This window comes from Biomphalaria glabrata, chromosome 4, assembly GCF_947242115.1.
Source record: "Biomphalaria glabrata chromosome 4, xgBioGlab47.1, whole genome shotgun sequence".
NCBI lineage: Eukaryota > Metazoa > Mollusca > Gastropoda > Planorbidae > Biomphalaria > Biomphalaria glabrata.
Genome location: NC_074714.1, coordinates 16,948,679 through 16,961,774, shown reverse-complemented (window position 1 = coordinate 16,961,774; position 13,096 = coordinate 16,948,679). Strand labels below are relative to the sequence as shown.

Below are 13,096 nucleotides of genomic sequence, written 5' to 3'. Positions count from 1 at the left end.
AAAAAAAAATATTAAATATATATATATAAAAAAAAAGAAAGCTTATCTAAGAACTGCAAAAATCACTGCCATATATCTCAATATTGCAGGAATAAACGCCCTCAGGGTCGTTCTCCAAGACACGAAATTAAAAGTTTCTGTCTACACCGGAATTCTATTCAGTGCACAAGCCAAGCGCTTTACCACTCAGCCACCGAGCCCCCGGCCTTACCCGGGGGGGGGGGCGACGTATATATTAACCACATCGCTGAGATACGTTGTATTTGTTAGACCTCTCACCCCACAACAAGTGAATGAAAAAATTCTTTGTCTACTAACTGTCGACATTTAAAGTGTCTGTTTTAAATTGACAGTGTATGTAAAGTCAAAAGATGGCGCTTACAATAATAAACAAATTAAATTAAAACATTAAATTAAAACAAAGGGAGATTTATAGAAAAGTTTCAGCCTGAAGTAAGTCGATGTTAACGCCTGTAGCTGACCACTGATTCTAACCACAAGGACAGAACATGCTTGACTTAAGTAGATTTATAGAGAAGTTTCAGCCTTAAGTAAGTCGATGTTAACGCCTGTAGCTGACCACTGATTCTAACCACAAGGACAGCACATGCTTGACTCTATCACCGGGGTACACTTCAATATTTAATAGTTTTTCAAGCTAAAGACACTAGGACAAAACATGCTCTGCTAAACATGAGAAGAATGAAACCAAAGAGCGTGCACAAGGCTGAGAGAGACATCTTATAATGCACATGTCATTTTAATCACATATCTTGACCTAATAACAAACAGTCGTCCTTGAATCAAAGTTTCGCCTGTGACAAAAAATGTTCAAAACATTGTGGACAAAATATTGATATGAAAAAAAGACAACAATAAGACTACAACAGAGAGAAAAATGAACACATCAGTTACGCGTAGGAATCTCATTTATTACCAGACTCTAAGACACTTTCAAACAAAATAAACATGAAGCTAACACACACAAACAAACAAACACATAAAATAACTGGGGCACATCTATTCTATACAGTGGAACCTCGAGTCGTCACTTATGATTGACCTCCTCAATATCTGATACTATCCAAATTGTGAAGGGACTTTTTCAAGAGCAGTGTGTTGTACCGAGACCAATCGTCCTAGTAGGCCTCCACACCGACCTGCGACGTCGCAACATGTGGGCAGGGGAGATCAATAACTTGTTGCCACGTAGTACAGACCTGTGACGTGGCAGTGAGCTATTAGTCTAAAGCAGGCATGTCAAACTCATTAAGGTGTAAAACTTACTATGAACTGAGGGGTCGCAGCCAAAAATCAGTTGCAAAACAGCCTACTAGTTTTATGTAAATTAGAAACAATACAATAGAATACAATAATTAATTGCATACATGCCCCTTAGCTAAATTTATAGTACATCTCTGGTAACTAAAAATTAATATGATTACGCATTATTTTCTTGTTCTGATGCTTGACATATTTTATTAATGTCATGTTGAAGTTAGTTTTCCACTGACACTTTCATCACTGATGACAAATATTGATGAGATAATCTCGAACGGTGAGGTGCTTTTGTAACTTTCATTATGGAAAAGAACTGCTCACAGAGATTAGTGCTTTTTCACCACAGCAATAATTCTGGCTGCAAATTTCCGTAATTCAACGTACCGTTCAGGGTAAATAACTGTAAAATTTTGACACAGCCAATTCTATATACTTCGATTTCAACAAAGAATCTGACTGCAATTCTATCAGCTCTAGTTGCACATTACCAGCAGCAATTTCAGAATCAAATGAGAATGGAAATACAAACAACGAAAATTCTTGCTCGTACGGAACGATATCAAAATAACGGTCAATGAAAGCATCTATTAACGATTCCAGGTGTAAGACATATTTAACAAATGTTGTAGCCGTATTTAATCTTTTTAGTTCCTGACACGTTGAGAAGTGAACAAGATTTACTTTTCATATTTGGTTTATCCGCAGTCGTAATTTGCTTGATTACATGATTCACATGATTACAAGCGGTTGTGACAATTTTGTCTTTACTTTGAAGTTTCAAATTCAAGTCTTGCAGGTGACCAGTGATGATAACTGCCAATGCCAAATCCTGAACCCATTAGCCAGTTAGGAAATGTTCAACAGGTGCACCTTTCATTTTCTGAAACAATACAATTTCCTCACGCAGTGCAAAAAATCTCACAGGAGGGCCAGCGGGCTTCTGTGTAGTATCAAATTCGTGTCCAATGTCATCCAGAAACATTGAAATTTGGCGATGATTTAAACTACGGGCACGAATAAAATTGAGACTGAAACCGGTCTTATTGTGGAACTTTAATTGCTTTGTGCAGAATGTTTCTTGATGAATGATGCACTGAAATTGAGGAAATTTAAACTTAGCTTCAGTCTCTCTTATTTTTTGCAAGTAACTTTGCATCAAGACCATTTCATTTTATGGTTGGTGCGCCATCCGTTGTTAGACTAGCTAGCTTTACCAAAGATAAATTGTACTGCAATATCACCTCCTCTAATTTCTTAAAAACATCCTCGCTTGTTGTGGTGTTATGCATAGAACAGAGCTCTAGTAGCTCCTCATGTATTTCATAATTCTTGTCACAGGCCCTTATGAATATAGCCAACTGTGCTACACGTTACATCAGTTGACTTGCGATTAAATTTGACGAAATGTAGCTTGCTTTCACTGCAGACTCACTCTCGTTGTTCAGTTTAACAAATACTATTTTTCGATTCAAGTAGCTTGTCATCTCTTATTTTCCAGCGTAACAGTTAAACATTATTTTGATAATTTTTAGGTGGCTAAGCGGCCCCCGAACGCCGTGTTTGACATGCCTGGTCTAAAGTGCCCAACGTTTCAGTGTTCAGGTTTCTATGACGATTGGTCTCGGTTACACCATGGATAATCTAAGGTTGGGATCATACAAACGAGGTTTCATTGTCAATAGGTACAAACAACAGCACTAAAACAATAAGCATATACAGATGTACAAGCAGAGTCAAATAATTAAAGCAAATACACGCAATACAAGTGATATATACAATGTAAATAGCTTCATATATTCTTTCATCTTAATATATTTCTTCTGATATAGATCATTTATTTGAAGCTTATGAGAGCTTAGTAATATCAATTGAATTAAACAAAATGATATAATGCGCTGATAAACTAAAGCAAACATGCTATAAAAGGTCTAATTGATGTTTCTAGATTAGGAATAGCTATAAAGAAAAGAAACTAGAAACTACATTGACTATACTAGATGTCAGAAAATAACATGTGATCTAATAATCTCTGCATTTAAAGTCTACCATTGGGATGCTACTGATCTTACTCACAATGATGGAGTTCTGAAAAAAATAATAGATGGCAATTTTTGTGGAAGCAGAGATCCAAAGTAAATTTTTATGACAAATGGTGCAAAAGTTTATTACATGACATTTAGGTGAAAAGAAACTCTAGTTTGAAAAGTGTTTTCTTTATTAGTAAGCAGAAAAAAAGTGTTAATTTTAATTGAGAGTTCACTAATAGATACAGAACAGACTTTGCAATGAAATGCTTTTTTTTTTTTTTTTTTGCTTCTGTAGTTATAATTTAATTTCCAATCATGTACGTTGATTAGTAGTGACGTCGTTATGATGGTTGTGTAATGAAGGACGTAATCGACTTTTACAAACACATTTTTGAACACGTTCATCAATTAGCATTAACTTTAATTTTAAATGTTTCGTGACTTGATCAAGGAGTCTGTCTGTGTCTATAAAGTGGTTCTAGAAAAATGAATATAGTACTAATTACGTGCATATTATAAACGAAACTTTGGTTGGTGCAATGTACAACACTTACTCCATTCTGTGGAGAGACAGAGATTTAGAATTGAACATGAGGAATAGTACAAAGTGTTTATATCTCCTGCAATACACAGTGATGGACTGATCATTTAGAGTAGCTAACAGGTGAAACAACAACTTTCCAATGACAGTCAACTCGAAGTCAACATCACGGTCTGAAGAACTATGAACGTCAGATGGGGAAAGAGATACTATTGGTAGACACAGGATTTTGCATTTCAAGAATAACAGTGAAAATTATACAAGAAATTTATCTTTTAAGATACGTCCGATTTCAGTATCCTAGCATATTAGTCAGAGCAGTGATAACGTGGTTGAAATCACTTAGCTTTTAGTGCACAATTTGGGCTTTCCGTCTAGTATGTCTAGACCAGTGTTTACCAAACTCTGTTCCGCGAAACTCTAGGGTTCCGCCAGGATTGGAACAACGAACTAATAGGCCTACACAAGAATTAATTTTAAGTCTACTGAAAGGAAAAACTGATTTTATTAGCTCTTCTCGGTAATAAAATATAAAAACAATTACAGTATCATTATGAATTTAGAAATGATCTTGATTCTGACTTTAATTTAAAACAAAGATACCAAGATCTACCATTGAATGATTTCTGGTCAAGTTTGTCTGAGGCGCACCGCAATATTTCAAAACAAGCGAATGTTAATTTACCTCTGTTTCCTACAACCTATTTGTGAGAGTCAGGATTTGTGAAAATATTGTTGCAAATCTAGAACCAAGCGGTTACATGACCCACCAGATAATGGAATTGAACATATCAATATCGTGCAGGATGTCAAGAAGTTAAACTCTTCAAAAACACAAAACCATTAAAGTCATTCAACCTTATATATATATATAATTCAACTATTATTATTTTTTATTTAAACAACTTGGAAATAATACGAACTAAACAAAATCCGCAAAGGGTTCCGCTAAATTCTCAAAACATGGACCGTTAGAAAAGGTTTAGAAAACACTGGTATAGACTGTGTGTATGCCTCGCGACTAGATAGAACTGTGGGCTGTAATATGGGTGAATCAAACGTTATGAACATACTACACTGAAAGCTGTACAAAGAAGAGAAAGAAAAAGAAATCAACTGAACTATTTTTCAGAGGCGTTTCACGAAACTTATCGGCATCTGTGATGGGAGGTGGGGTATCTCAAGAAAGAAGCAAGACGCTCCATTAAATGCATAGTAAAAAAATCCAGCAACGATTTAAGGAGCGCCTTAAGGAACACCAGGCAACGTGCCTCATCACCCACACATTGCCACAGTGACGCCCCTGATAAATGCGAGAAAGAGCCAAAGAACACTTATATAACAATAATAAGAACATTGAAGACGAACAATGTGACGCTGTAAAAACAAAACAAAGCGACATCTAAAGGTGTGCTGGATGAACAGGTGGCTCTACAAAATAGACAGCTACTAAGATTGGACCTAGATGGACTACACGTTTACCACAAAGCCAGTGAATTTGTTGAAAACACAGTCATCTCTAATAAAAGAGTTAATCTTCACGCTATTGTTTTTAATAAAACACATCCACACACACACATATGCTGAAGATGCCAAAGTCATAGTGTGGCTAATAATGAGACGTGAAATGTAGACATAATAAATAGGTCAAAGTTCAAGCTATATGAAATTTATATCAAGTCAAGAGATGACTGCATTTAAAAAAAAAACATTCATAGTGGTACTAGTGATGTTGAAGAAGACTTTCTGACTTTAAGTTTCTGGAAATGACTTAGTATAATACTAGTAGCTATACTTTGAAAGGAAAAAACAAACAATTTTATAATAGTTTTAGATAAAAAATTAAAGAAACATAAAATCATATTTTTTTTTGGGAACGATAAGCAGTCTCCCAAGTGTGAAAAGTAAAATTCTCTTGGTTCTTATGCCAGTTCATCCCGCACCGAACAAGTCACAGGACATCAATTTCAAACATACCTCCTGGTCAGTGGTCTCTGGAGACTTCAGCTTCAGAATCAGGTTGCACTCTTTCTTGACGTCATCAGCAATGAAGCTGAGATTGGCCTGTGAAATAGCAAGCTGGCTAGGGTCGAGCTCAGCCTGGCCCCCACTGCAGTCTTCTGGAAGGTCTATCATCTCAGCCAACATCACTTCCATCGTCAACAACCTAAATGAAAACAAACAAATGCATTGAGCAATGTTTAGTGAATTTCAAACATGACAAGTTAATAATCATCAAGTTTATCCAATATAGATTCGACATGGAAGTCCTCCAAAGAGTTAGCCTGTAAAGTATTAACATAAGCTTGAAGTCTCTACTGAGGTGGGCAAGGCCACGTCTGCAGAATGAATGACTTTCGAATCCCTAAAAACTCCTTTACGATAAACTAACAAGAGGAATGCGAGCTAGTGGTGGAGAAAGGAAACGATTTAAGAACATCCTCAAACCGTTCATGAGAGCTTTCAACATAGACTCAGCCTCTGGAGAAAATGATGGAATATGGCGCCGTGCTGTAAGAACAGGAAACGAAAATTCCAAAGGAGGAAAAAAAAAAGCCTTTGCAGAAGAAAAGCGTCAAAAAGGTGGCAGCTAGCTACACAAGCTCCAGCTGCAATAGCATGCCCAATACGTAGCCGATCTGATAGGTCTCACTAGCCACATCAGGAGATACTATAATACAGAACCAAGCCGCCCTCCCAGGGATTACAGAAGTGGTCTTCATCTAAATCGATGAACAAGCTATATAAAAAAAATACTTTATTACATCAATCAATGAAATAAAAAAAAATGCGTTTTTCATACATTAAAGAAATATAATTATCGCTTCCACAAAATCAAACACACTAAAATAACTCTGAAATAAAAAAAATCAACTGCTCCAAGTTACCACTGTTTACATTATACACTCTCTAAAATGACAAAAGCAACCAAAAAAAAACCATCTTAAAACCTAGATACTGTGAACAAACAATATATGGTAATGACCCGAATACACAAAGAGAGGAATGAGAAGTAATTTTTGAAGAATAGTTCTAAAAACAACAACAACAAGCAACCTTAATGCCAAGTCTTTGTATAAATATCATTACTGTAGACAGGATTTCCAGACCAATAAAAGCATCAGTTAATGGTCAACACAACGTCGGTTGTCCGGATGAAAACGTCAAAGCCAGAATAGAGTCTCGTTAATCTAATAAACATTACACAAAACCAAATCTAAGCTATGCATAGAAATGTACTGACACTAGAAATGTCTGTATGTTTCTGTACAAAACAAGATTATCATTTAGCAAGTCATAAGTCAATCCCAATCAAGAAAACGAAATGATTTGAGAATGACTGTTGTGGTGCCACTGTATAAGTATGCATGCATCTTGTTGCAAGTTAAAGCCAATAGAAAGACTCAAAACAAAGTTATCTTTTGGTGACTCTTGAACGACAAAAAAAAAAAAAAAGCAGCAAAATGCATTCAGTCTAAATGTCGGCCGCTGACGTTTATGTCTCAATACCTAAAAGCTTTATTCAAGATCGGTTCAACATTGATTAGTAGAACAACAAGTGTATGTCCTTTAAAAAGCCAACACTTTAGTTTTTGAAATTAAATACATAGCCATACACCATTTTGAAAGCCCAATAAAAATGTCATCTAGTTATATACTATCATATAGTTAATCACATATAAAGAGTGCAAAATACCTTTTGTCTTCATAAAAAAAATAATTTTTATTTCAAATATATATATATATATATATTCTTCTAAAAAGTAAAATAAATGATCTGTAAAAAGCTACTTATGATCTTCTACAAGCGTGCAGCTTTGATTTCAAAGAAACACACAAGATTTAATGGACAGTTTTAATTATCAGTTCATGTCGATCAGTAATCGAGGTCGTGCCTGTCGTAATGGGTAAGTAGATTGAACAATAGAGTCACTTCGACAATATGTGTGACAAACTTAAGTCTACAAGAAACTGTACATAAACTAAACACAAATGTGCCCTAAAAGGCAAAAGGACTAAAACAGTGTCAGCTGCTGTGACTCTGGACATAATGCAGCTATAGCATTTTGGAAAGTAAGTAAAAAAAACAAACAGAACGCCTAGATGTATCACCAGCACATTGTGGTTAACATAAAGAGGCCACTAAAAGCCTGAACGATTACTCTGACAATAATTTCAACTGTCAACCTCTGGATCAACAACAAGGCTGGGAATAATTAGATGAATGGACGAGGGGGGCCTTGAAAAATTGCTGCCTTAACCGAATGTGACGTTCCTTGACTGGCGCACAGGAAATGGGAAGCGTCGTCTGTTCAGTTGATGAGTTCCAGCAGTGGAAAAGAGATACGATTGGTCGGGGTTTCAGTGCGATCACCATGAAATAAACATTCTGTTTGGTGACAATGCTTATTAGAACATGCTTGTGAATACATATGATACATACACTTTTAGGTCATTACTACCATGACATGTATACGGTCATTCAAAAGTCAGTACAAGCTTAAGGCCATAAACAATTAGTTGTATAAGGTCATATGTGAGTACATGTACTAGGTCATAAATAAGTATATGCATAAGGTTAGATATGAAGGAGTATAAGTATAAGGTCATAGAAAATAGATGAAGGACTATATGTATAAGGTCAGATATGAAGGAGTATAAGTATAAGGTCATAGAAAATAGATGAAGGACTATATGTATAAGGTTAGATATGAAGGAGTATAAGTATAAGGTCATAGAAAATAGATGAAGGACTATATGTATAAGGTCAGATATGAAGGAGTATAAATATGAAGAAGTATTATGTAGAAGGTCATATATGAAGGACTATATGTATAAGGTCATATATGAAGGAGTATTACGTTTAAGGTCATATATGAAGGAGTATATATATAAGGTCCTATATGAAGAAATATATATCTATAAGGTCATATATGAAGGAGTATATATATAAGGTAATATATGAAGGAGTATTATGTTTAAGGTCATATATGAAGAAGTATATATATATGGTCATATATGAAGGAGTATATGTATAAGGATATGTTTAAGTACATACACAAGGTTATATATATCTACACGTTTGATGCCACGCGTGTGTAGGTTCTTGACTAATGTAACAGTGTTTGTGCTTACATAACGTATTAAATAGTGCTAAAGGAAGACATTTTTTTCAAAATGATTAATACTTCCTACAATTAACTATCGATCTTCTGAAGCTAGGCCTAAGCCCCGACCTGATAGTTCATTAATTAGGTTTGGATGATGCTTGGACATGAACACGAGGCTTTGATGATATCAGAATCCTAGCTCAGACTTCCGGTGGTTCTGTCAGCTCTCACCACTCCTAAGTCTCGTTAGCTAAAAATCTATGTATCTCTATTGACGGAGTTCAGAAACCAATGAGCTAGCAGTGGTTCTCAACTAGTTAGTAAGGATAATTGCACGGAGTACAGAAACCAATGAGCTAGAAGTGGTTCTCAACTATTAAAGCAAGGATAATTGCACGGCGTTGTGAAACCAATGAGTTTGCAGTGGTTCTCAGCTAGTAAAGTTAGGATAATTGCACGGAGTTCAGAAACCAATGAGCTAGCAGTGGTTCTCAACTATTAAAGCAAGGATAATTGCACGGCGTTCTGAAACCAATGAGTTAGCAGTGGTTCTTAGCTTTCAATGTAAGATTGAAACAGAAGTTAGGACAGTCATGTTCATTTTATCTATCTCTAAGGCCAAGCAAACAAATGCCGGGCATTATTTGGTAAGAATAGATGCATGACATCGTAAATATCCCTCGAATAAATTATTTTCGATAATCAGATAAATTTTAACTCATGAGCGCCTGTCATGATAAAATCATAGAAACATGATCAGATTTTTTTTTGAAATACTGAGGGTTAAAAAAAAGGCTATTTTGTAACCATGACTGAACTTTTGTTTTCTCGAAAATGATTTAGACCTATGTGTCTAAGTGCTAGTCGTGTGATCGAGTCCTCATCTCAGCTTCTTAACGTTCGACTGAAGTAATCTACCAGAGGATGGAGTCAGCAAAAAAACTACATGTAAAATCATGGGCGAGATGAAATGATTAGCCATCTTTCATAATATGTACAATCAATCGAGCATCAATCTGGACATAAAGGGCATGGCAAGCTGTGGCTCTTCCGAAGAGCAGCGGAGTTTGAATGATAACATTTGAAAATGGTTTATTTTATATAGATGCAGTCCAAAGTTGATATTTCGACTAAAAAAAAGAAATCATACGAAAGTCTTACATTTATCAACAGATCAGAAATACAGCGTCAACATACTCGCTCCCAATGTAGAGAAATCAGAGGTAAATAAATACCCGTGATTCATTTAGTAGGTTTGACTACACCTCATCCATGAATGAAATGGCCATACGGACGTGACCAAACATTGATTAGATGTTCTCATCGCTACAAACTACCTAGTGTAAATGTCCACACTTGTACAAACTACCTAGCTTAAATGTCCACACTTGTACAAACTACCTAGTTTAAATGTCCACACTTGTACAAACTACCTAGTTTAAATGTCCACACTTGTACAAACTACCTAGCGTAAATGTCCACACTTGTACAAACTACCTAGTTTAAATGTCCACACTTGTACAAACTACCTAGTGTAAATGTCCACACTTGTACAAACTACCTAGATTAAATGTCCACATTTGTACAAACTACCTAGTGTAAATGTCCACACTTGTACAAACTACCTAGATTAAATGTCCACATTTGTACAAACTACCTAGTGTAAATGTCCACACTTGTACAAACTACCTAGTGTAAATGTCCACACTTGTACAAACTACCTAGTGTAAATGTCCACACTTGTACAAACTACCTAGTTTAAATGTCCACACTTGTACAAACTACCTAGTGTAAATGTCCACACTTGTACAAACTACCTAGATTAAATGTCCACATTTGTACAAACTACCTAGTGTAAATGTCCACACTTGTACAAACTACCTAGATTAAATGTCCACATTTGTACAAACTACCTAGTGTAAATGTCCACACTTGTACAAACTACCTAGTGTAAATGTTCACACTTGTACAAACTACCTAGTGTAAATGTCCACACTTGTACAAACTACCTAGTGTAAATGTCCACACTTGTACAAACTACCTAGTGTAAATGTCCACACTTGTACAAACTACCTAGTGTAAATGTCCACACTTGTACAAACTACCTAGTGTAAATGTCCACACTTGTACAAAATACCCAATGTTAGAATGTACGACTTCTTTGCCCTCCGTTTCCCGATGCGGTCATGATTGAAAAAGTCTAGTATGTTCTGTCTACTATGTTCTGTCTACTATGTTCTGGTTACTATGTTCTGTTTACTATGTTCTGTCTACTATGTTCTGTCTACTATGTTCTGTCTACTATGTTCTGTCTACTATGTTCTGTCTACTATGTTCTGGTTACTATGTTCTGTCTACTATGTTCTGGTTACTATGTTCTGTCTACTATGTTCTGTCTACTATGTTCTGTCTACTATGTTCTGGTTACTATGTTCTGTCTACTATGTTCTGGTTACTATGTTCTGTCTACTATGTTCTGTCTACTATGTTCTGGTTACTATGTTCTGTCTACTATGTTCTGTCTACTATGTTCTGTCTACTATGTTCTGTCTACTATGTTCTGTCTACTATGTTCTGTCTACTATGTTCTGTCTACTATGTTCTGGTTACTATGTTCTGTCTACTATGTTCTGGTTACTATGTTCTGTCTACTATGTTCTGGTTACTATGTTCTGTCTACTATGTTCTGGTTACTATATTCTGTCTACTATGTTCTGTCTACTATGTTCTGTCTACTATGTTCTGTCTACAACAATCTCAATACGTGGACCACTACAACAACTATAAACAAAGACCATGGAGGTGTACTTCAATGCTTTCTTGAATATAGATTAAACACAATATAGACACTTCGCTAATGAAACATTCTGACTACTAAAAATAGCGTTGGTAAGAGGATGGGCTATAAAATCTAGTGAATTATATCCCTTTGTTCTAGTCAACTCTACTAGATAACTGTTTGCACTATTTTCTCGAGTAGGGATAATTACACATTAAATCGTTTCAAGGTTTAGTTATTTAAGAAAACAGGACAAATGATTGAGCTATTCAAAAAGTTATTCCCCTTGTATTATAAAGAAGTGTTATCCTCCCATGACTCTCGTTCCTACAAGTACATTACTATTCCAAGCTATTTACTTCTTGGCAGCTCAGCGTAGTCCTCAGGGTACTCCCGTCAGTCCAAAGATATAGACAGGACCAGACATCAAGTTAGATGACACAATAAGCCGAATGGAACACTAGTGGCACTACTAGAAACCCAATACTTGAGAGCGTTGATATTCGAGCAAATAGTGTTGTTTTTTTTCCTCTTATCGCCTGTTCAATGTCTTAAAGTTTTAAAACAAAACTGTATCAGTGCAAATAAAAGAATGTGTGTAACATGTTTTTAACAGATGTTCATAATTGAAACACCAACACCAAACCTTACGAAAACGTGCATATGTGTTTAAAAAATTAAAGGGAAAAAAAATAAACACTGGATTCTATAACAATTTCCTGCTAATTCAAAGACACTTTCTCCTCACACTTGTGTGCTGGTGGACCACTTTAAGTTTCATCACATGACATCCGTAGGGGCCACGCAAGAGTTTATGTGCAAAAACATATCACTACCTTGTTTACGTAAGAAATGGTTTGGGACTGCAGTCAATGGCTGAAAAAAACGGGAACCACTGCATAATTTTAGAACTAAGTCTGGCTAGAGCAAGAGAAACCACGTAACAAGGTGTGCGGGTCAAATGCATTATACGCTTAGATAACACAAGTCAATAATTATGTAATGGAATCCATTTTTTTGGTCCGATAAAACAAGTCAAATTTAGGAGAGCGCGACTGGAAGCTAATGTGGGAATAAAGTCTCGTTTGAAGTTTGTTGCGATCAAAGAATGGTTGACTAAATCAATACCTGACTGACGGTGGTAATAAGACATAACCGCTGATACCAGACATGCCAAGATCATCACATGGACGTTACACTATTGCACTAGTACGCTCCACTGAACCCACAAGGAGATTTGGAAATAAAAGGTGCAAGAAGAAAAACGTAATTTTATTTTTAAAGTCAAGACAGAGTTTGGATAAAGACAAGATTCTACCACTACGCTCTTGCGCACGCTCCATTGGCTTCCTGTGAA

General features: G+C 35.8%; 1 protein-coding gene across 3 annotated transcripts in view; it reads right to left on the bottom strand.

The window, feature by feature from the left end:
- LOC106080098 (ataxin-10-like) overlaps nucleotides 1-13,096 on the bottom strand; it is a 75,898-nt gene that overhangs the window by 13,956 nt on the left and 48,846 nt on the right. The window contains exons 5-6 of one of the 3 annotated variants that reach the window (XM_056026639.1): nucleotides 5,827-6,016; nucleotides 3,815-3,868 (exon numbers count right to left, since the gene is read on the bottom strand). In XM_056026639.1, coding sequence (XP_055882614.1) covers nucleotides 3,815-3,868; nucleotides 5,827-6,016 — 244 coding nt within the window. Of the gene's footprint in view, nucleotides 1-3,354; nucleotides 3,367-3,814; nucleotides 3,869-5,826; nucleotides 6,017-13,096 lie in introns of all 3 variants that reach the window. The other 2 variants (XM_056026640.1, XM_056026641.1) reach the window with 2 other exon arrangements.